Source organism: Rhinoderma darwinii, chromosome 2 (assembly GCF_050947455.1).
Source record: "Rhinoderma darwinii isolate aRhiDar2 chromosome 2, aRhiDar2.hap1, whole genome shotgun sequence".
In the NCBI taxonomy this organism is placed as follows: Eukaryota; Metazoa; Chordata; class Amphibia; order Anura; family Rhinodermatidae; genus Rhinoderma; species Rhinoderma darwinii.
In genome coordinates, this window is record NC_134688.1 from 248,260,508 (window position 1) to 248,283,913 (window position 23,406).

The 23,406-nt window shown below is 44.7% G+C and overlaps 1 protein-coding gene across 1 annotated transcript in view; it reads right to left on the bottom strand.

The window, feature by feature from the left end:
• The window catches only part of RPS6KB1 (ribosomal protein S6 kinase B1), a 72,016-nt gene that overhangs the window by 41,093 nt on the left and 7,517 nt on the right, over nucleotides 1-23,406 (bottom strand). The window contains exons 4-6 of the mRNA XM_075853032.1: nucleotides 22,901-22,969; nucleotides 18,382-18,529; nucleotides 15,273-15,330 (exon numbers count right to left, since the gene is read on the bottom strand). Of these exons, the coding sequence (XP_075709147.1) occupies nucleotides 15,273-15,330; nucleotides 18,382-18,529; nucleotides 22,901-22,969 (275 nt within the window). The remainder of the gene's footprint in view (nucleotides 1-15,272; nucleotides 15,331-18,381; nucleotides 18,530-22,900; nucleotides 22,970-23,406) is intronic.

A 23,406-nucleotide genomic window follows, 5' to 3' on the forward strand; every position in this document is an offset into this window, starting at 1 on the left:
CACCAGATGCTTAAGCCAAAAGATAGCGGAACGCACCACCGTAACGGCTGGCATCCATAGAGAGAACCTTCCAGGGAACGCTTAAAAAAAAAAAAAAAAAAGCCCAGAAGTGCTGTTTCTTTTATCACTTAGTCTGAACTTTTTAAAAAGAAAAGTGATCGAAAAGTCGTATGCACCATTAAAAACTACAGCTCACCCGCAAAACACAAGCTGTCAAACAGCTCCATTGACCAAAAAAAGTTATAGGTCTATAGAAGATGGCGACAAGCTTTTATTTTATAAAAAAATGTTTTCTAATATATCTATCGAAATTTCGCATCACTGAAATCATATCGACCCGCACAATAAAGCGAACATGTCATTTTTGCTGCACAATGAACGCTGTAAAACCCCCAAAACAGTGGAGGAACTGCTGGGTTTTTTTCCGCCATTCCCCAAATATTTTTTTTTTCAGTACATTATATTGTACAATAAATGGTGCAATTAAAATGACACCTCGACCTGCAAAAAAACAAGCCCTAATACAGATATGTTAATTGAAAAAAAAAATTAAAAAAAAAACAAAAAGTCACGGCTCATTGAATGCGGGAAGAAAAAAAAAAAACCAGACGGCGGAAAGACGTTAGAGATGAAGATGATGGTGCTGAAAATAAATATGGCTTAAATTGTTGGGCAATGTTTACTATGCCACATTAAGGGCTCTTGATCATGGGAGCCGCCCGAATACGATAGGGCATGTTCTATCTATCCACGGATCGGAGAGTCGGGACCCATTTTCACTGACCTGATTCACCCACTGAAGTGAACGCGTCCGTGTGAACCATCTGGTGCCACTCGGATGCAGTGAAAAACAGCCCGAGTACTACTCCGTTGTGTGCAAGAGTATAAGAGAATTTGCAGCTGTACTACAAATCTGATCCAGTTTCTCCCACTAGGGGCAGCTGCATAGAAATCTGAAACCAAGCATTGTGATAGCTGCAATAAGCTGCAGGCAAAGTCACAGAAATCCAAACCAAATAGTGCATTTTTGCTGCGTATATTGCTGCGGAAACGCGATGTAGCTGTGGAAATTATTGCAGATTTTTCACAGCGGTTTTACCTGCGAATTTAGTGTGACACATTGATTGTAGCAAGCTTTATGTGCAACTGTGGATCTACAGGGTTTCCGCTGCGTAAACGCTGTACAAGCCACAGCAAAACTCAACTTGCATATTTTAGTGGAGAACTTATTCTCCCTATTGAAGTCTATGGCCTAAACACACAGCATCTCCACTCAGTATATGCATCATAAATGGACGTGCTGCGGATTTGAAAGTAGCACCGCAGAACATTTTCCGTAAGACTTTTCTGCGTTTGTTTTCCCGCAGTGTGTACCTGGGATTTGCAGAAATATTCACTTTAATGCTACTGTAAATGATGCGGAATTTCAGCACAGAATTCAGTTGTGGAAAATCTGCAGCGTATCCTGCCTGCGGGAATATACCCCAAGGTTAACATGTCCTCACATCAGGAATCCGTCCTCCTAGGTTAAAGTCTCAAAGAAAAAATTGGAAAAAAAATAAAATAAAAAGTGCTGTAATCTTGATTGAGTAAATGCGTATTATGCTAACAGAGTGGCCAAGGCAAAAACGATAAGCTTCACTCAAAAGTTGAATACTTGTTTTATTTTTGGATCTAACATTTCAGGAACAACTGGCATAACATTACTTTACATTTAGATACGTTTTTTTTTTTAAACTCGTTTTATTGAAAATTTTTCAAAGTTTAACAAAAGTCAAATTCAAAATAGTGAAAGGACCACAATGTCCTATAACTTTGTAACAAAGCACTCGCAGGTGCTAAAAACATAAGTGCCATAATTTCACGCAATGCCCGCATTATCTTGCGAACAGTTACACCATATTTGTAAAACGTAACCATCTGAGCGTTCCATAATAATAACAGTACAAGTGTTTGATTGTATGCGAGAGGCCCGGGACATCCACTGTCACCCCTTCCAACTGTGATTATCTCCCCCCCCCCCAGCGCACTCCTTGCTTGCCCCAGTTCTCTGGAGGAGTAATTAGTATTTGGTGCCTCACACCACAGGTCCCAAATTTTGTGGAATTTGTCAGGTAAGTTTCTGTGTTTGTAGATGATGCGTTCATACGACACTGTCGAATTTACCATGTTTTTCCACACCGTAACTTTCGGGGGTCGTCTATCCATCCACCTCATTGATATACATTTGCGAGCTAGAAATAGTGTCTCCTGTATAAAAATTCTAGTGTAATGTGGCCATTGGTCTTCCTCCATTATGCCAAACAAACATATTTCTGGTGAGCTGTTGATCGGGAATGGCAGTATCCGATTTAGGACTTCAACCACTTCCGCCCAGTATTTCTTGATATGAGGACACGTCCACACCGTATGCCAAAAATCTGCAGGAGCATGTGAGCATTTAGGACAGGCAGGTTCCGCTATACAATGCATTTTAAACAGTCGAATAGGCGTTAGATAGGCTTGATGTATGTAGTATAACTGAATGAGCTTGTTATTAGCCGCCGGCAACACATGTAAGTGAGATTGCAGTAAATCATCAATTTTCTCTTCAGTTAGCGATGGTATCAATTGGACCAATTTAGAGATAGCTGGTAGGGGTGCCGTTGAAGCCTTTTTATCCAAGAGGTGAGCGTATATGGTGGAGATCAGTCCTTGATCAAGGACCCTGAGATCTGATCACCCCGATGAGGGGATATGAGGAGATGGGCTGACGATGTGCCGGGAACTGTGTGGAAAGGAGATGGCGCAGTTGTAGGTATTTGAAGAAGTGCTGCCTTGGAATGCGAAATCTTTCCTGCGCCTGTTCAAAGGATATAAAAGGTGTCATTTTCATAGATATCATTGAGCACCTGTACGCCCGCAGCTGTCCAATATGCTGCGTCCGGGAAGGTGTGCAAGGCTTTCAAGTCCATATTGTGCCATAATGGAGTCTCCTCCGGTATTGTGAGGGCACCTGAAATTTCCGCCGCCGCTTTCCACACTCCTCGGGCTAGTCGACAAATGGGCAGTAGAGGTGTCCCTAGGTTCCCATGATGGAACAATATAGGCCATAGTATTTCATGCGCGGAGTATTCCAGTAAAACTCTTTCAGTTCCAGCCGGTCGGTTTGCTTGTGTCCAGGGGCCCAAATATTTGAGTTGGCCAGCAAAGCAGTATGGGTAGATATCTGGAAGAGCAATTCCAGCAATCTCTTTTGGGCGTTGTAATTTTTGGAAGGCCAATTTAGATCTAGAACGGCCCCATATGAAGGATATGATTAATGAGTCCAATTGTTTGAAAAAGGATTTTGGTATAGGAGTACATACATGTTGTAGGACATACAGGCTCTTTGGTAGTACCACCATTTTAATCAAATTAATATGGCCCATGACTGATAAGGGAAGGGCCGCCCACACCTTGAATTTTTCTCTAAAGATAGCCAGAAGCGGATGGACATTGAGTGGAAGTGAGCGCGATGCGTTCCTGGCAATATGCAGTCACAGATATTTGAAGTGATCCACTACTGCCAGACCTTCCATCGTGGAGCCCACCAGTTGAGATTCGTTTTGATAAAGAAACATTACTGACGACTTTGACCAATTTATGCGCAATCCAGAATAGTCTCCAAATTTGTTAATTAGGCTCATTGCCCTAGGAAGGGAAGACTGCACCCTTGAAATGAAGAGCATGATGTCGTCTGCGTATAAGGCAATTCGATCCTCTTTTGCTGCGTGCTGGATACCTTGTAGCTCTGTGTCTGATCTTAGAAGTATCGCCAACGGTTCCATTGCCATGGCAAAGAGTAGTGGCGATAGAGGGCATCCCTGCCTTGTACCACGGCCGAGGTCAAATGAAGTCGATGTCAGGCCATTCAGTGCCACGGTAGCTTTCGGATGAGTATATATGAGCTGTATCCAAGACACAAAGGCCGGTCCGAAGCCAAAGCATGTGAGAACGCTGGAGAGATAGGGCCACTCCACTGAGTCGAAGGCCTTAGCGGCATCTAGGGAAGCCAGAGCCTAATCATTGCTGTTCCGTTCCGCTATTTGTGCCACCGCGTGTACTCTCCTCAGGTTGTCCGAGGTGCTCCTTCCTGGTATGAATCCCGATTGGTCAGGATGGACGAGCTCTGCTATGATCAGGTTCAGCCTGTTCGCGAACACTTTGGTCAATAATTTATAGTCGGTGTTGAAGATATAGGCCTGTATGACCCGCAGTCTAATGGTGACTTGTCCGGTTTCAGAAGTACAATTATAGTAGCATCATAGAATGAAGCCGGTAACATTCCCTTTTCAAATGACGTATTCAAGACTTCCAGTAGCTGAGGTAAGAGTTGTTCCTGGTATTTGACGTATACTTCAAGCGGTATGCCATCCGGGCCAGATGCTTTGCCCTTCGCCATTGAGGATAATGCTTCTGTCAATTCCTGAAGTGTTAGAGGGGCATCCATAGACTCCCTTTGCATGTCCGTCATTTTGGGTATATTTATTTCCAACAAATAATCCTTGATGTTCTGAGGAGACACCTGCAATGTCGGGCTATAGAGGTCCTTGTAGAAGTCTGTAAAGCAATTGAGGATTTGCACATTATCATGAAGCATGTTCCATTCAGAAGTTTTAATACGTAATATGGCAGGAGAGGCAGAGTTGCAGTGTATGAGATGTGCCAATAGACTACTGGATTGATTGCCATGTCCGAAATATCTCTGCTTAGAAAAGAAGATGCGACGTTTAGTCTTTTCGTGGAGAAGATTTACGTAGCCAGTTGTGTTGAGAGCTTGAGGAGGGATCTGCAATGAATGCGGCCTCCAAGTTGGTGCATTCGTTCTCCAGCAGCTGTTCCATCTTGGAAGATTGTCGTTTATGGTAGGAAATTGATGACTGCAAACATCCGCGAGGGTATGCCTTCAGGGCATCCCAGAGGGCCGAGTGATTATCAAAGGGAAGGTTATCCGCAAAGAACATTTCAAGTTGGTCAGGTTATTCGATCTTGAGCGCCGAGCACTGTAAGCCAGAATGGGTGTATCTTCCTGGGACCTCTGTTCACGTGTGGGCGGAGGGTAAGCTTAACCAGCATAGGGGAGTGGTCCGACATTGCACAGGGTAAGTGTGAAATAATTTCCATCATACTATATACTTTGGGATTACCGCACATATGATCAATCCGAGACAGTGTGTTTCTCCCAGGTGTAAAGCAGGTAAACTCTCGTTTATCAGGGTATCTCTGTCTCCACATATCCAGCCAGCCCATCTCGCTCAAAAACCCAGCCAAGGGAGTGATTACAGGTGGATTCCCCAGTACCGCTCCAGAATTAAACTTATCGATAGACGGTCCAGCAGCAGATTGAAATCTCCCATGCACAACACTCCGGCCATAGGAAACTGTGAGGCAACTTTGCTGCTTCATAAAGTACCGACATGGGGGCCGGTGGTGCAAGATAAAGTCCAATCAGCACAAAGGGATGACCTTCTATCCATGCATGTATGAATATCCATCTGCCGTCTGTATCCTTTAGTACCACGTCCAGTTCCCATCTAAGTGACTTATGGACTAAAATGGAAACCCCTCTGGAATAGGAGCTATAAGTGGAGTGGGCCGACCATTGTATCCACGAGCGATTCAAGCAATGAACAGTGGGAGGAGTTAGATGCGTTTCCTGGAGACATATTAATTGTGGCCCTTGGTTGCGGATAAAGGAAAACGTTAGATTTCTTTTATGGGAGTCTCCCAGGCCTCTCACATTTACAGACAAAACATTCAAAGTCATGGCACTTATTACCTTACATATCAATACAATGCAATTTTCTGGGTAAACAGCTGGTGCAAAGAACAAGACACCAGTACCAACAGTTTGTAACCGAAGCTTTCAAGGCTATTAAGTTACTTTATATCACAGGTGTGATATTGTGGGTAAACGGGGGATCACCTATATACCTTATATCTGATATAGGTGAACAAGTTATAAAATAACAGAATAAAAACCAGCACTATGTTTCCTCATACGTGAATCATTTTAACCGCTATTACATGTATCCAAGCATGCCATGAGCCACGCACTGCCTCTCAATATCTATCCCTGCCAGGGGCCCGCAACAGGTTCTATTGATTCTATACAAAGCAGTTATCCCGTTATTTCCTTCTAATCATATACCTGAGAAAAAGCACGATATAGCATAAATGTAAGAAATAACCCTATTACTAAAAGGATGAACCACAGGTTTCTCTCTCCAATCCGCCCTGCCAAGCGAAATCTGCGTCCACAGTATAAGTTGAATATATGGTAAGGCCACTAGCAGCAGGATGCATATTATGTCAAAAAACAGCTTATCTATACATTGCATACTCATCTGAGAGTCCCATACGATATTCCGAAAGTGCAGGCAATGTGGACATGGTATACATATAGAACAGTCCCGATGATTCAAATGTTAGCGACGAGGCGAGCGACCAACCGAACTCAGCCATTCATCTGCCTCAGCCGGATCAGTGAAGAAGATAGTTTTCTCTTGATGGACGACTCTCAATCTTGCTGGGAACGCCATTGAGTAAGATATTTGTAGGTCCCGGAGTCTCCTCTTGACTTGCACGAAGGAGGCCCTCATTTTCTGTAATGCAGCTGAAAAATCTGGAAAGAGTAGTATGGTGGCATTCTGAAAACGAATCTCTCCGTGATTGCGCGCAGCCTGTAAAATGGCATCTCGAGACTTCCGGTTCCGGCGCTGGGGATGCAGGACGCGAGTGACTGAGCTCCCGCTCCCGTCCAGCCTGTAAGCTCGCAATAGTCGCTACGGCGACGATAATCAGCGGGGAAGTCACCAGCCTTGCACAAGGCAACATCATCGGTGGTGCCTGTATGGACAGGTACCTCCTCAGAAGCGCACAGAAGCCAGCCATGGAGGAATCAGCCGCGGCCGTGGTAAAGGGAGGTAAGATGGCGGCGCTTCCCGCCACTGCGACCCTGCTATACACACAGGAAGATGAGCTGCAGCACCATCAGTCCCAGCTTTCAAGCCCGGCAGAGCATGTACTGTCCGCTCTTCCAGAAGCCATTGACTATGTAACCCTGGCCCGTGAAGTAGCCAAACAGATAGCGCCAGACCTGCAAAAGGCGCTGGAAAAAACGGTGCAAGATTCTCTAAACCGCGTGCATGAGGAGCTGGCACAAGTCACTATCAGAGCTGATGAGTTAGAACAGCGTATGACGCTGCTGGAGGATGAAAATGAACGCCTGCAATCCAAACTCAAAGGGGTGCTGTCTGTTACTGCGCAGTTGGGGGACAAGGTGGAGGATCTGGAAAACCGCTCCAGGAGGAGCAACCTGCGACTGGTGGGGCTGAAAGAAGCGGTGATATCTGCTGATTTGCAACGAGTGTGTGAGAGGACATTGCCGGAAGCCTTAGGTCTCCCACGTCCATGCCGGGTGGAGAGGGCGCATAGAGTGGGGCCGGACCCCAGAAACCTCCCAGCAACAGCTGACCACAATTCACATCGTCCCAGACAAGTGATCTTCAAACTGTTGGATTACAATGACAAGGTGGCACTCATGAAAGCTTTCCGCAGCAGATCGCGTCCTTTGGAAATAATGGGCATGAAAGTGCTACTATTTGAGGATTTCTCGGCGGAGGTTGCAAAACGAAGGCGGGCTTTCAGCAAGATCTGCACCGCGCTGTTCCAAGCGAGAATACGCTTTAGCCTGCAGTACCCAGCCATCCTGCGGGTGTTTCAAGAGAACGGGCGGAACAAGGTTTTCACCACTCCACAGGAAGCGGAGGACGCACTTGCGGAGCTTTGTGGGAACAGATCACAGCAAGAGGAGCGTCACAGTCCAGTACATAGTCCGCAGCGCAAGTCAAGAGAAGACAAAAGGAACCGGCTAAATATGGAGCGTACCTGGGCAGAAGCCTTAATGCCCACACCTGGAAGATCCCGGGGGGGTCGAGCCGGAAATAGAGGGGACTCTCCGAAGCCGCAGAGGCGAACACGGGACCGCACCCGATCCACGTCTCCTGATTGACGGACGAAGTCCTTTTTGGCGCATTTTATTTAAGCTGTTGTGATGATGATTTTGTGGACGCTGTAGACCAATTGCAGATTCCGACCAGATACAGATAAGTTTACAGATAATCTGAAAGTTATTGAGGGGGATATTTTGCGGTCTTATACAGCACTATGTATCGGTCAATAGTTGACCTATTGTTACAATGCTACAATGTTATCAAGGTTGAAGTATATGCATTCTGATATTTCTCTGCTTTTTCACTGCAAGATATTTGTGAGGGAGTTAGATCAGGATCTGAGATTGTCCCTGGTGGGCAGGATTGACCGGGAGTGATACAATGCCTCCCCCACGCAAGGGATTAGTGTTATCTGTTACAATGGCAGACTGAGGGAAATTGTGGTAGGAGATAGGGGACACGGAGGTAGGGAAACCTTGAAGCGAAGCAAGGTTCATAGGGAAATGTGAGGATGCAATCCTAACGGACTCTAGGCTGTTAAAGTAATGATAAGGGAATGTACATAAGGGTCCGCAGGCGACAAAGAGGTACTGAGGGGGCAAGGGCAGGTGTTACTTCCTCATGGAAGGAGCCATATAGGCAGGCTGGGGGGGGAGGGGGAGGGAGGGGCGCGTTCTGGCATAACAGAAAAAAGTGAAGTCACATACACCAGTGGGTATTAAGGGACTGCTAACCCTTGCCGCAGGTGATTTTATGATTTTGTTAGGTAAGGGATGGTTGGCCTTGTTGGTTCTGGCATACAAGCCAGGGTTTGGTTATGATGTTAATGTTAATGTTTGTACATGGCTCTTGGGAGGAGACGGATCTGACTCCCTGGACTTCACACGACTTTTAGGCACTTTAGCTCATCTTAAACACGGTCCAATAACATGAAAATAGTTTCTTGGAACGTTAAAGGGCTGAGATCCCCACAGAAACGGACCAAACTTTTAAGGCACATGAAACGATTGCATCCTGATGTGGCCCTATTGCAGGAAACTCACCTTACCGAGCCGGAGTTTAAGTATTTGCAAAAGTTCTGGGTGGGTCAGGTTTTTGGCTCGTCGGCAAGGGAGGGTAAGGCGGGAGTTATAATTCTGGTACATAAAAACTTTGCGTTTACGCTGGTGTCCCAGGAGCGGGATGACGAGGGCCGTTGGATCCATCTAGTGATGGAGCATGCAGGGGAAACCATCAGTATTCATAATGTGTATGGCCCAAATACGGTTAACACTGGTTTTTTTGGTCACTTGGAAACCCAACTCCAGCAGGATCGCACTAGGTTTTTGATTTTAGGGGGAGACCTTAACACTGTAAGGTCTTCAAAGGAGGATAGGAGCGCAGGGACTAGTTCGCAGAGAAATAGAGATAAGATCTTGCCCGACTTTTTAAGACACACGGCCCTAATAGATGCGTGGAGGAGTTTACACCCAGATGCGCGGGAATATACACATTTCTCTCATGCTCATCAGTCATGGTCGCGTATTGATTATTTGTTAGTTAGTGACGCAATGGCGCGACGTTTACGTGAAGCGGCAATTGAAGATTTAGTTATTTCGGACCATGCTCCGGTTACCATTACATTGGCTGACACAGTAGCTAGAGGAACGGATTTTATCTGGCGGTTTCCCGCTTTTCTGGCAAAGGATGAGGGCTTTACACAGAAGCTTAAGGGGTGGTGGATGGAATTCGATGGGGATAATGTAGCGCATCGCTCGGAACCGTCATTGTATTGGCGTACAGCCAAGGCGGTAATAAGAGGGAAAATCATGCAGTATATGTCTAATCTTAAACGTAAGACGACCGAAGGATACAAGGCAGCGAGCGACAGATTACGGCGTGCGTACACAGCATTCCTACATTCGCCATCAATGCTATTGGGGGAGGAATGGAAGGAAGCCAAGCGACAGTTTGATCAATGGTTAGACAAAAGAGAGAGTATTTACCGGTCCCAATTTGATGCTGATTTAATGCGTTTCGGCAATAAGGCGGGCAAATTATTAGCGCGGTTAGCAAAGGGGAGGTATGCACCGGCACATATTTCAGCACTTAAAGAATCAAACGGAACTCCTACCTCGGACCCAAAAAAATCAATACCATATTAAGTAAATATTACCAAGCCCTTTACTCAGAAACACCCATAGATCTCCAAAAAGGGAGGGAATTTTTGGAGAAGGTGAAGTTGCCAGGGCTCACCCAGGAACAGAATGGTCATTTGAGCGCGGAGATTACACTAGAGGAAGTTTGGAGCGCCATTAAAACATTATCTAACGGAAAGGCCCCGGGTCCGGATGGATTCACAGGGGAGTTTTTCAAATCTCTGAGAGAAGAAATCAGCCCTACCTTGGTGGCATATTATAATACTTTACTAGGAACGGGAGCTTTACCAGCAGAGGCCAAGGTAGCGCATATAAAGGTGTTACCCAAGAAGGGGAAGAATCCTCTTGACCCGGGGTCGTACCGCCCCATCTCGCTGATAGATCAAGATCAGAAATTGCTCACAAAAATTTTGGCCAATCGACTGGCTATGTATCTACCCATACTGGTGGGAAAATCTCAGGTAGGCTTTGTAAAGGGCAGGGCTGCAGTGACAAATTTACGCAAGGTATTGACGGTGCTAGAAACAGTCAGGCACGATCCCCAGCCAGGTAACAGGCCGGCACTTTTAGCGCTAGACGCAGAGAAAGCCTTTGATAACATACAATGGGAATGGCTGGGGATGGTGCTAGACAAAATGAACATTCAGGGAGATTTCCGGGTCTTCCTGAAGGGAGTCTACAATAGCCCGCAAGCACGCGTTCACTCCTCGGGGTTCCTATCAGTTCCCTTCCAATTACATAAAGGAACACGACAGGGTTGCCCCTTGTCGCCCCTGCTATTCAATCTAGCATTGGAACCTATGGCCAGATTCTTGGAGGAATCGGATATGTTCAGAGGCATTCAAGTGGGATCTTGTGCAGTGAAATTAGCCCTGTTCGCTGATGATGTCATACTTTTTATGTCAAACCCTCAGGAGCATTTAGGGAAGGTTTTTCAATTTTTGCAGGAATTTGGGCAATGCTCGGGATACAAAGTCAATATAGCTAAGAGCGAACTGCTGGAGTTGGGCAGGCCATTGCCAAAGACCTTTTGGCAATCCTTGGGTTGCGGGATATCACCGGTGGAACACTGCATTACCTATCTGGGTATCAAAATAGGGAGGGTACCAGACACTCTGTATGGCTTAAATTATCCCCCGTTAATTAAAAAAATACAAGCGGAACTCACTAGGTGGGGCCAATTGCCGTTGTCCCTCTTGGGAAGATGTCATCTGATCAAGATGGTTAGTTTTCCTAGATTGCTATACCCCTTTCAAACGCTACCTCTCTTATTGAAGCATGTGGATGTCTCGAAATTGACGGCTTCATTCACTAGATTTATATGGGCAGGAAAAAGGCCGCGCATAGCACTCACCAAGTTCATGATGGGTAAACAAGAAGGGGGTGTGAACTTTCCGAATGTCAGGGGTTATAACGTGGTCTGTCTTATGCGTCATGTAGTAGATTGGCTTCATGAAACAAGCAATTATTCCAATTTAGATCTGGAAGGGGAGTATGCTTCACCTTGGAACCTGAAAGCTTTGTTGCATTGTAGAATCGCTTCTCTTCCGTGCCGTCTCAAAACCTCCACTGTATTGAGAGATACAGTTCTAGCTTGGAAAGTGGTACGTAAGCAGTTTGGGTTACCCCACCTGGTATCGAAGTATATGCCGTTGAACGGTCATCCGGAGTTTTTACCGGGAATGGACAAGGGGGACGGAATTGCCTCATGGGGGAGGGTAGGCATTGGTAGCGCAGGTGATCTTATACATACAGAGGAAAAGAGGTGGTTAACTGGGGAGGAAATCACCGCTAAACTCAGACCCAGAGTAGATAGAGTCAATTTTTTGCAAGTACTTCAGGTACGAACATTTTGTACCTCCAGGCTCAGGGATTTGAGTAAGGAAGCTACTACGCACACTCTGGATGAGGTCATAGGTCCAACAACTGGGCGGGCGACCATTTCAGGAATGTATAGAGCATTGAGAGAGGGTTTTGTTCGTCCGCAATTAAGGATTAGTTTTAAAAGCTGGGAACGGTGGACTCAGGATCCAGATATAGGAGAGACCATACTGGTGGGTTGGGAGACGGTACGGAAGAGTGTGATAAATGAGAGCTGGAGGGAAACCTATTTCAAGTTGATGCACACAGCTATATATGGCTTTAATATCTTGCCCTCACAATCTTTCCCTGATCGCATTACAAGTTGTCCCAAGTGCAATACACCACTGACGAATTTGTGGCATGGAGTGTGTACATACGAAACGATTTTGGGGGATGGTACAGAAATATATTAAGGACCATTGGAAAACGAATCTCCCAATGACGCCTCAAGCACTACTATTCCATCAGGCGCGGCCGCCAGAGGAGGAGGGTGCTCGAGGAGTAAGATCACCTCCCGTGTTGGTGCACACGATTTTACTGGTAGCTTTGAGATGCCTCCTGAGTCACTGGTTAGAGGCAGACACGCCGGGGTTAGAATTGATTGTGTCACGGCTGAAACAGTTATTGGTTCTTGAGAGGGTGGAGGTGGAAAGGCGGAAGGAAACGGGAACCAAGAAGCTATTTGATAAGTGGCAAGTATTTATAGAAACGCAATGTACAACAGCCGAAATTGTTAGGCCTTTCCAGTACACAAAGTGGTACTGCACGCAGCTCTTGGCAGGCGTTTTAGGGAGGATGCAACTGTGAACCAGCTGGGGGAGAAAGGATGAGTGGAAACTCATTGATGATCTAGGTGGTGTTGGAGTTGGGGGAGTCAGGTTTGTTTGGTCCATCTGAAGATCGACAATTATGCCATGTTTCTATGTTGGTGTGTTTATATGTTATGTTGAATTTAATTTAAAAGTTAATCCCATGACAGTTGAGTGCAGCGCACTCATGATGTAACTCTTACGTGAAATGTTTGTAAGAAAATGTGAAAACTGACAATAAAAAGGATATTTAAAAAAAAAAAAATGGCATCTCGATCTCTGCTGCTGAGTAGACAAGCTATCATGGGTCTCGGTGGAGCTCCAGGGGGTGGTGGTCTGCCCGGCACGCGGTGCGCTCTTTCGATAGTGTAGGAAGAAGACAAAATGGCGTCCGGTAATATTTCCTTAAACCAGGCCTCCATGAATGTGCAGGGGTCACGTCCCTCACTACGCTCGGGTAGCCCCAGGATTCTTATATTATTGCGACGAAGGCGGTTTTCCAAGTCGTCTGCTTGTTGCGCCCATTGGCCAGCCACCCTATCCAGCTGAATCAATTTAGTGGTCTGCGGCGCCACTCTGTCTTCAAGTCCTGAGATTCTATCTTCTGTCTCTCTCACTCTTTCCCTTAAATTCTGCAAATCTTGTCTCAGAAGACCCACATCCGACTTTACCTCTGCAATCCTGCCAGTCAAGGAAGATGTGGATAATTGAATCGCATCCAGCAATCTGGAAGACACTTGTGCCAAAGTAAGCTCTGTTTCAGGAGCTGGGGGAGGTTCAGGCTGTTCCTGCTCTGAGGAGGGAGACAGTGAAGATGCAGATGTGCCATCTTGTGGAACGGCCCTAGCGTATTCCTTCAGCCGTTCAGCCGCCAAGGATTGCCTGGTTCGGTTCATGACAGCGTATCCTCTTCGGTAAGTATGCAGGTCGGTTTTGGTAGAAGTTATAGCGGTATTTCAGCAGGATAAATAGAGGAAAACCTTAGCTGGGTACGGAGCACTTAAAGCATGCGACCGCTCATGTCCGTCGTTGGCCACGCCCCCCACATTTAGATAAGTTTAATGGATTCATTCAAATATCTCAGAATTTTAGGTTCTAGTAAGATAATTAAAATGTTTTAAATAAGCAACTTTAGAGAAAGTTTTTGCTCATGTCCAAGGCCTCATGCACACAGCAGTATTTTATTTTTTATTTTTTTTTCTGTACGAGTTTGACTAAGGTCTCATGCACACGACCGTGTTTTTCCGGCCGCAATTCCCCCGAAAATCCACGGGAGAATTGCGGCCCCATTCTTTTCTATGGGGCCGTGAACACGACCGTAGTTTTTGCTGTCCGTGCACGGCCTGGGAGCCCGGACCGCAGAAAGAACGGGCATGTCTTATTACGGCCCGGTTCTGCGGTCCGGGCTCATTGAAAACAATGGCCGCGGCCATGTGCATGTCCCACGATTTGCGGGCGGCCTGCGGCTGACAGTCCGCTGACAGTCCGCAGCCGGCCGACCCGAAAATCACGGCCGTGCACACGGCTACGGGTCGTGTGCATGAGGCCTAAGGCCCTGTTCACACAGAGTTTTTCTTTTGACGAGTTTTTTGACGCGGAAACCGCGCCACAAAACTCCTCAAAAACCGCCCGAAAATGCCTCCCATTGATTTCAATGGGAGTTGAACGAGTTTTTTTTACAGAGAGTAAAAAACCGTGTCGCGGTAAAAAGAAGCGTCATGACCCATCTTGAGGCAGTTTCCGCCTCCAAAACCCCATTTCAATCAGTCAGAAAAAGGAAAAAAAACGCCTCGACGAGTGTTTTGACGAGTTTTTGTCAAACCACTGTGCAAAAACCGTCTGGAGCAGTTTTTGCAGGAGGAATTTTCCTCCTGCAAAAAACTCCGTGTGAACACAGCCTTAAAAGGAACAGGCCACCATTTTTTTTTTCTATGCCACACTATTGAGGCACTCGCTCCTAGAAGTATTGTTTGGAGGGAAGAATACCTCCAACAAATGGCACCCGACTATGATGTATGCTCCGGCTAGGTAATCAATGTGCTATGTGGGTCCAAGTCCAACTGTCGGAACAAAGGCGCCACAGTTCTTGTGGGAGTGCTGCTGGGATCCAGACACAGCTGCACATCCATACACAAGACTGTGCCTAGTACTGCAGCTCATCCTGAGCCAAGTCCTATTCACTTGCTTTATCATGGCAAATCAGAATTCTGTCTCATTAATCTTGGTAAACCACGGTATGCTAGACCTGGTATCGTTTTCCTGGTCTTCTATCCAAGTGAGAATTTAGGGAAGCAAAATACAGGCAGATACACATACTACGAACTAGATACAGACGGTGACGTGATATTTGCACTATACCACACTCACAGACTGATGAAAGGATATTGGCCAACAGTGACTCAATAGAGAAGGTAAAAGGAAGAAGACATTTACGGTTGCCTTCTTTTAAAAGCGGTTATGACTAACACAGAAAAGGTTTTACTCACCAGGCAGTATCTTCCATAAAAATCCCTTCACGTTCCAACTGCATAAAGAGTTCTCCTCCTAAAATAAATACAATGAAAGCAATTTTAGGCCAGGGCTACACCGAGACTTTTTGTAATGCTAAAGACTGATTTTAACTCTTGAGTGACAGCTGCAGTCCACAAGATTGCATACAACTCAAAGTATTCATTTGGACTGCAGCTGTAGCTCAATAGTTAAAAAAAACGATCAGAAGCCAAGTTTAAATACAAGTTTAAAATGTAAAAAAAATTAAAAACTGTCACTGTCTTGCCTGCCTGGAGTATATTAAATAGACGTCCATATGATGCCTTATATTTTAGGATGGCGTGCTACGGATATTAAAGGGGTATTCCCACAAAAGCATCTTATGATGGATCAGTTTAAGGCCGGATTCAGACAAACGTGATTTGCGTCCGTGCAGCCCACGTGGTTTTCACGCGGCTCGCACAGACCTATACAAGTCTATGGGGGCATGCAGACAGTCCGTGAGTTTTGCGCAGCGTGAGTCGGCTGAAAAAAAACTCACGACATGTTCTATATTTAGGCGTTTTTCGCGCATCACACACCCATTGAAGTCACGCATACCCCACGGAAGCACTTTCGTGGGACAAGAGTTATTCGCGCAATAACAGTAAAAGAATGAATGTAAACAGAAAAGCACCACGTGCTTTGTTTACAAACATCCAAACGGAGTGTCATAAAAATGGTGGCTGCGCGAAAAGCACGCAGCCGCGCATCCATATGAACAGGGCACACGGAGCTGTCAAGTGCCTTTTGCGCACGCAAAATGCCGCGGTTTTTGCGTGCGCAAAACGCTCACGGTCGTCTGAATCTGCCCTAAGGCTTGGTTCACACGACAGTGAAAAACTGCCATTTTTTTTTTTTTTAATGGCTGTCACACGGCCGTTTTCAGAACAAAAAGTTCTATGGGTGAATACAGGCAGTAAAAAAAATAAGTCTCGTCCTATTTTTGTCCATTTTCACAGCCAGGCGGCTCCCATAGAAGTCAATGGAACAGTTTTTTTACTGGCCTATTTTTTAGGAAACAATCCTTGTAACGGCCAGTAAAAACTTATCCTGGCCGAGGACTCCCCGCACACAGCACTACTTTGAGCGCTGAGTCCGGGGAAGCCAGTGAAGTCAGGGCTTTCAACAATGGAATCCCCGGCCAGAGAATCGCAAGATCTCTGGCCGGGGACTCCTGTCTTGTAGAAAGCACCCCTCCATGTAGATAGCAACACTCCATCCACCGTATATAGCGCCACTATAGTTCCCTTTAGAGCGCAATCCTCGGCAGCCAGACCCCACTCTGGCGCGGGTTTTCGCTCCTGGAGAAGCCCACGGTGTCATTATCCATATATAGACAGTGACGTCAAGGGGTTACCCCTGGAGCGGAATCACTGATCCGCTCTGGCAAGGGATTCCGCTCTCCTGACATCACTGTCCATATATGGACAGACGCGTCAGGGGCTCTGTCTATGAGCGGAATCCCCGTCCAGAGGGATTCCACTCCTACAGGGAACTGCAGAGGACCTATCTGCACCGGGCACAGCCTGCAGCGGGCACCATCTCCAGGGACACCGCGGTTTTTCATGGGGTTGGGACAAAAAAAATTAAAAAAAACTGCACAATTTTGCTAATAAACAGCATTTTGACCACACCGTGTGAATATACTCAATAGCTGGCAATGCCTGAACAGGTGTTCCCGTGAAACTGCATAAGAGAGGTGTGCAGACACCTGCCATCTTTTTTTTAACAAACTAGGGTTAAAGGGGTAGTCCAGTAATAAATTATCTATCCATTGGATAGGTGCTAATTGCTAGATCGGTAGGGACCGATCCCCTTAGCCCTGTCAGGAGTTAAAGGGAGCGGCGTTCTAGTTTGCGCCAGTGCCATAGACTTTGAATGATGCGGCGGGGCGCATGCTAATTAACACTGTAAAACCACTGCTGTCTGACCAAAAGGTTGCTTACCAGTCAACAGCAGTGCAGCAATTATTGATAAAGGCACCTCGGCTTCACTGACACATTGCTCTCTCTCTCACTGGCAAGGCAGAGGCTGCCGCTATACATTCTCCAGCCCGCAAAAAAAACAAACAGACCAGTTGGCTGCTGCCTTATTGTTAAAAAGAAAGCTCCTTACTCGCCGCATACCATTGGCGGCGAGTAAGAAGCTCTCTCATGGACTCTGCCGCTCTTCTGCCCCAGCTGACGTAGTGCTGTGGCTAAAACGTTCAGTCTCATGTGTAGACATAATTGATAAAATAATAAAACTTAAAAATTATTTATAGAATAGGAAATCATACAGAATTAAAAATTCTGCTCACATACCAGTGTAGTTTGTTGCCTTTGTCTTAAAAGAAAAAAAAAAAAAAAAAGTAGATCCCACAGATTAGTCCATAGAAATGCATCCAAAGGATAACCGAATGGGCTAAATATGGCGGCAGTCATGTGACCCCTGTCATTCAGGTAACATTGTCCATGTATTTACTGAGGAGCAGAAGTTGGAGTTTTTCTACCTACAGCAACATCTCATCTCCGTCAGTGTCTGTGAGGAGCAGCTCTTACATTCTTCTCACTGTCTCCTCTGTGTTGTGTTTTTTTAATATCTAACTTTATTAACAACATGAAATCACCTAGAGACAGGCAGACATTTTGTAACTCTAGAAACCTGTAAATATGAGCAGAGTAAAGTAGTTTATCATTATTCCACCATTAGACCTATTCACTTAGAGTACGGGTGTGTCCTCTATGTGAACCCAACACATGTATGTCATGTAACCCTGTTGCTAACGGAATTCTACGGGTCACATGACTGTCACTATGTTTAGTCATATTCAGTTAGCCTGTGGATACATTACATAGGACTGATCTGTGGGTGATACCATTCCACTGTGACAGGGGTCTCGTGCCCTAAAAGGAATGTATGCGAGCACAATTTCTAATACATGTATATTAGAAAACTGTATGATTTCCTATTTTACAAATAAATAAATGTATAAATCTACACAAAACTTTGACAACCCCTTGTCTATATGATATATTGATCGCCTATTATATGAAATATCTGTAGTTGCGCGAGTTGACTGACCACTAAGATACTCCAGAATGAGGTAGAGTTTGCCACCGGTTTGAAAGGCATAAATCAAGTCCACAATAAACGGATGCTTCACTTCTTCTAAGATATTGCGCTCCGCTTTTGTATGTGCTGTGTCTTTTGCATTCCGCACAATCATAGCCTAGGAGAAAGTTACAGAATACATCAGGGAAAATGAAAAACGTCCATGTTCAATATTAATACATTTATGCGCTGTTCACATCTACGTCGTGGATGCAGTTTATAACAGAAGCCACAATGCTGCGACGGATCCATCTTACGAAGGAGACCAGCGGCACCTGACGGACCTTATCAACTTACAATGGGGTCCACCGAGTTCCAATCATTTTGACAGGAAAAATAGCACTGCATGCAGCACTATTATTCCCGTCGACCCCAGAATCTGCGACGAAGCCTATGACGCAGATGTGAACAGAGCTGTAGAACTGCTAAAGGCAATTAAAAAAATATGGTCAGTACTGAAAAGCAAGCTCACATATCAAAGAAAAAGAGGTTGCTCATTGTATAAGGTTGTGCATTGCTGCATTTTATTGTTGCATAAAAAGGTTTTGTTTTTATAAAAATGACATGAAAAAGCTCTGTCTACGTTTAACCCCTTTATAGCAGGGGTATTTTGGGTCCTAATGACCCTATACATTTTTGCACACATGCTGGTGGCTTAAGGGGAAAAGTAACTAGAAATGAAGGCACTATTAAAGAGAATTGCTAATTTCTGCCCTAGGTTTTGCTAATAGGAGTGCTCAAAGAATACACTGGACTCCGTTACAACATCTGGTTTATACATGAAAGCAATCTCCTCACCCTTGTCACAGTGATTTGACGGGCTGATGTACATAAATATGTATATACTGCAGCCAACCTTCATTCGCCACTGGGACAGATGGGGAAGCGCCCTTCTCATTAATAACCGAGTTCGGTGGATTTTTGTTTTTTCTGTCATCTGCTGCCCTTACCTAGGGCAGCATATTAAAGGCTATGTACACCTTTGAAAATGTTTATATACAGGTTCTTCTCAATGAATTAGAATATCAAAAAGTTTATTTTTTCAGTAATTCAATTCAAAAAGTGAAACATATATAGATTCGTTACACACAGAGTGATCTATTTCCAGCATTTTTTTCTTTTAATGTTGAAGATTATGGCAAACAGTTAATGAAAACCCAAAATGTAGTGTCTCAGAAAATGAGAATATTGGGTAAAAGTTGAAGACTGTAGACTCATGTCGTCACACTCTAACCAGCTAATCAACAGAAAACACCTGCAAAGGTTTCCTAAGCCTTTAAATGGTCCAACAGTCTGGTTCAGTAGCTACACAATCATGGGCAAGACTGCGGACTTGACGGTTGTCCAGAAGACAGTCATTGACAGCCTCCACAAGGGTAAACCACAAAAGGACATTCCTAAAGAATCTGGCTGTTCACAGAGTGCTGTATCCAAGAATATTAATGGGAAGTTGAGAGGAAGGAAAAAGTGTGGTAGAAAAAGGTGCACAAACAACAGGGATAACCACAGCCTTAAAAAGGATTGTCAAGCAAAGTCCATTCAAGAATCTCGGGGAGATTCACAAGGAGTGGACTGAGGATGGAGTCGGTGCTTCAAGAGCCGCTACACACAGACGTATCCAGGACATGGGCTACAACTGTCGCATTCCTTGTGTCAAGCCACTCATGACCAGGAGACAACGTCAGAAGCGTCTTACCTGGGCTAAGGAGAAAAAAGACTGGTCTGTTGCTCAGTGGTCCAAAGTCCTGTGTTCAGATGAAAGTAAATTTTGCATTTTATTTGGAAATCAAGGTCTCAGAGTCTGGAGGAAGAGTGGAGAGGCATCAATCCAAGTTGCTTGCGGTCCAGTGTGAAGTTTCCACACTCAGTGATGGTTTGGGGAGCCATGTCATCTGCTGGTGTTGATCCACCGTATTATATCAAGTCCAGAGTCAGCGCAGCGTCTAGCAGGAAACTTCATGCTTCGCTCTGCCGACAAGCTTTATGGAGATGCTGATTTCATTTTCCAGCAGGACTTGGCACCTGCCCACACTGCCAAAACTACCAATACCTGGTACCACAGTATCACTGTGCTTTATTGGCAAGCAAACTCGCCTGACCTAAATCCCATAGAGAATCTATAGGGTATTGTCAAGAGGAAGAAGAGACACCAGACCCAACAATGCAGACGAGCTGAAGGCCACTATCAAAGCAACCTGGGCTTCCATAACACCTCAGCAGTGCTACAGGCTGATCACCTCCATGCCACGCCGCATTGATGCAGTAATTCATGGAAAAGGAGCCCCGACCAAGTATTGACAGCATATACTGGACATACTTTTCAGTAGGCCTACATTTAGGTATTAAAAATCTTTGAAATTGGGCTTATAATATTATTCTAGTTTTCAGAGAGCCTAAATTTTGGGTTTTCATTAACGGTTAGACATAATATTCAACATTAAAAGAAAAAAATGCTGGAAATAGATCACTCAGTGTGTAATGAATCTATATAATATAGGAGAGACACTTTTTGAATTGAATTACTGAACTAAATTAACTTTTAGATATTCTAATTCATTGAGAAGAGAATGCATGCATGTATGGGTGCTCGCAGAGTGAGTGAGTGAGTGTGTGTGTTTTCAAAGCTGCGATCAAAGCTGGCCACGGCACTCAAAAGGAAAATGAGCAGGGGGACTCCCCTTTAATCGCGTCACCGGGAATCCCTGTGACACGATCAAGGGACATACCATATATGGACAGACATTCCAGAGTCCATTGAAGGACCCCAGGGCTGTGTGACCATATTTCCTGTTAGGGCGCTACTTGGGTACGCCTTAAAAACTGCTTCTGTACTATTAGTACACAGGCTAATGTACTGGCATCTAGATATATGCCACTACATTAAAATTCAAAAATAAGATGAAAAAAAAAAAATAAATTACGTTAAGTTAAAAAAAAATGAACAAAAACGCACATTTTTTTTTTACCATAAACGTTAAGTCCCAATATATAAAATATACATATTTAGTATCATCGCAACCGTAATAACCTGTACAGCAAATTTATAGCGTCATTTATGATCAGCGCATACTGTAAAAAAGAAAAATAATGTAAATGTACCATAAAACAAGTCTCATACAGAGACTTGTCAAGCAAAAAAATAAAAACGTTATGATGGGGGATGCAGAGAGGAAAAAAAAACAAAAACATTGTTCTGCCGTCCTAGCCAAAATTGGCCATGTCCCTAAGGGGTTAACCCAATGTTGCCATTATGAGAGGGAAATGATGGGGTCACTTATTAATGTGAGGCACGTGGTGTTATGAATTTTGAACCTCTATGTGCCCCACATGACTGGGGTACATGATGCGGTTAATTACTATTGTGAAGCACAGAGGTTCAAAATTAATCACACTATGTGCCTCACATCAGAAAATGGAAGGACTTTTTGTAGATTTTTTTTTTTTATTGCAAATTATCATTTTGGTATCGAAAATTGAAATACTAAAGCAAGTGGGAAAAGGGCTATTGGGCCCATAGAGGAAACTCATTGGACTGATATTCTTTCATGAATCCCTCGATTATCCATGAATGAGGCGTGGACGCAAATCACAGGCCCGTGCACATGGCTGTGTACATTAATTTCAATGAGTCTGGACCGCAAAATGCACCCGTAATCAGACCTGTCCTATCTTTTTGCGGTCCAGGCTCCCGGGCAATGCAAGGACCGTGGAAACTACGGTCGTGTGCATGGGCCCATAGAAACGAATGCGACCACAATTAACCTGCAGACTTGCGTGTGAATTGCGGCCGCAAAAACACGTTTGTGTGCATGGGCCCTTAGTGTTGCCCGTGCCTTACTTTATGGGCTTGTCCACACGTAAACGGAATTCTGCAGAAACTAGCAGAAATTCTGCTGCAAAAAAAACACACAATTTCCTGCGTTCTGGACTGCAGAAACTAGTGCGTATTTTGCTGCATTTTTCTCAATGCTGGGAGATGGGGACATCTCTAGAAATTCACCTGCGGTGCGTATTTTTCAGTCGGAAATGTTACCCAGCGCGTGGATGTGATTTGTAAAATCTCACCCACTTTGCTGCTACTGTATTCTGCTGCGTATTTTCCATCCACAATTCCGGACGGAAAATACGCAGCAATTCCACTGTGGACAGGCCCTACCACTGCCATTCCCATTTACTAGACAGGTTCTATAGACTGTATTTTTTTGACTGCATTGGAGGGGCATCGGAAGGAAATAGGATTCAGGTAAGGGATTCAGGTAAGGGATTCAGGTAAGGGATTCAGGTAAGGGATTCAGGTAAGGGATTCAGGTAAGGGATTCAGGTAAGGGATTCAGGTAAGGGATTCAGGTAAGGGATTCAGGTAAGGGATTCAGGTAACAGATGTATAGCGGAGAACTGATTGCAATGCCATTCCTAATAGATTAGTTAAAAAATAACGCGTAATATGATGTATTGCACCATTTTCAATTTGTTAAGCTGCATAACTTACCTTTTTAAGAACTTTCATGGCAAATATTTTCCCAGTATGATCTCCTATTACTTTGCGTACTTGAAATACCTGCACAATAAATAATTTTAGATTTTTCACACACAAGTACATTAACGGCTCAATGCAGAGATATTCACAAATACTGGTTTTCAAATATAAAAGGCTCTGTTCACATATGTGCGCCACATGGATTCCATTACTTTTGACAGCAAGAATAGAGAAGCCGTCAAAACGACAGAAACTTTGATGGACCCTCATATGTCCGTTGGGTCAGTTGGTCACCGTTTTGATCATTATATGATGGATCAGTCACAGTAACAGGACTTCCATTATAAACAGACGCAATGAGCGGTGTGTACATAGCCTAATGTCAGCTTAAAAGTCTTAAACATTGTCCCTAATTGAGTTCTGTGGGGTATTCATCTGCTCCATCAGCAACAACACCCTTATAGATCATTGGGCAAAGGGAGTGGCACACAACGACTGCACCAGATACAAGAAGAAAA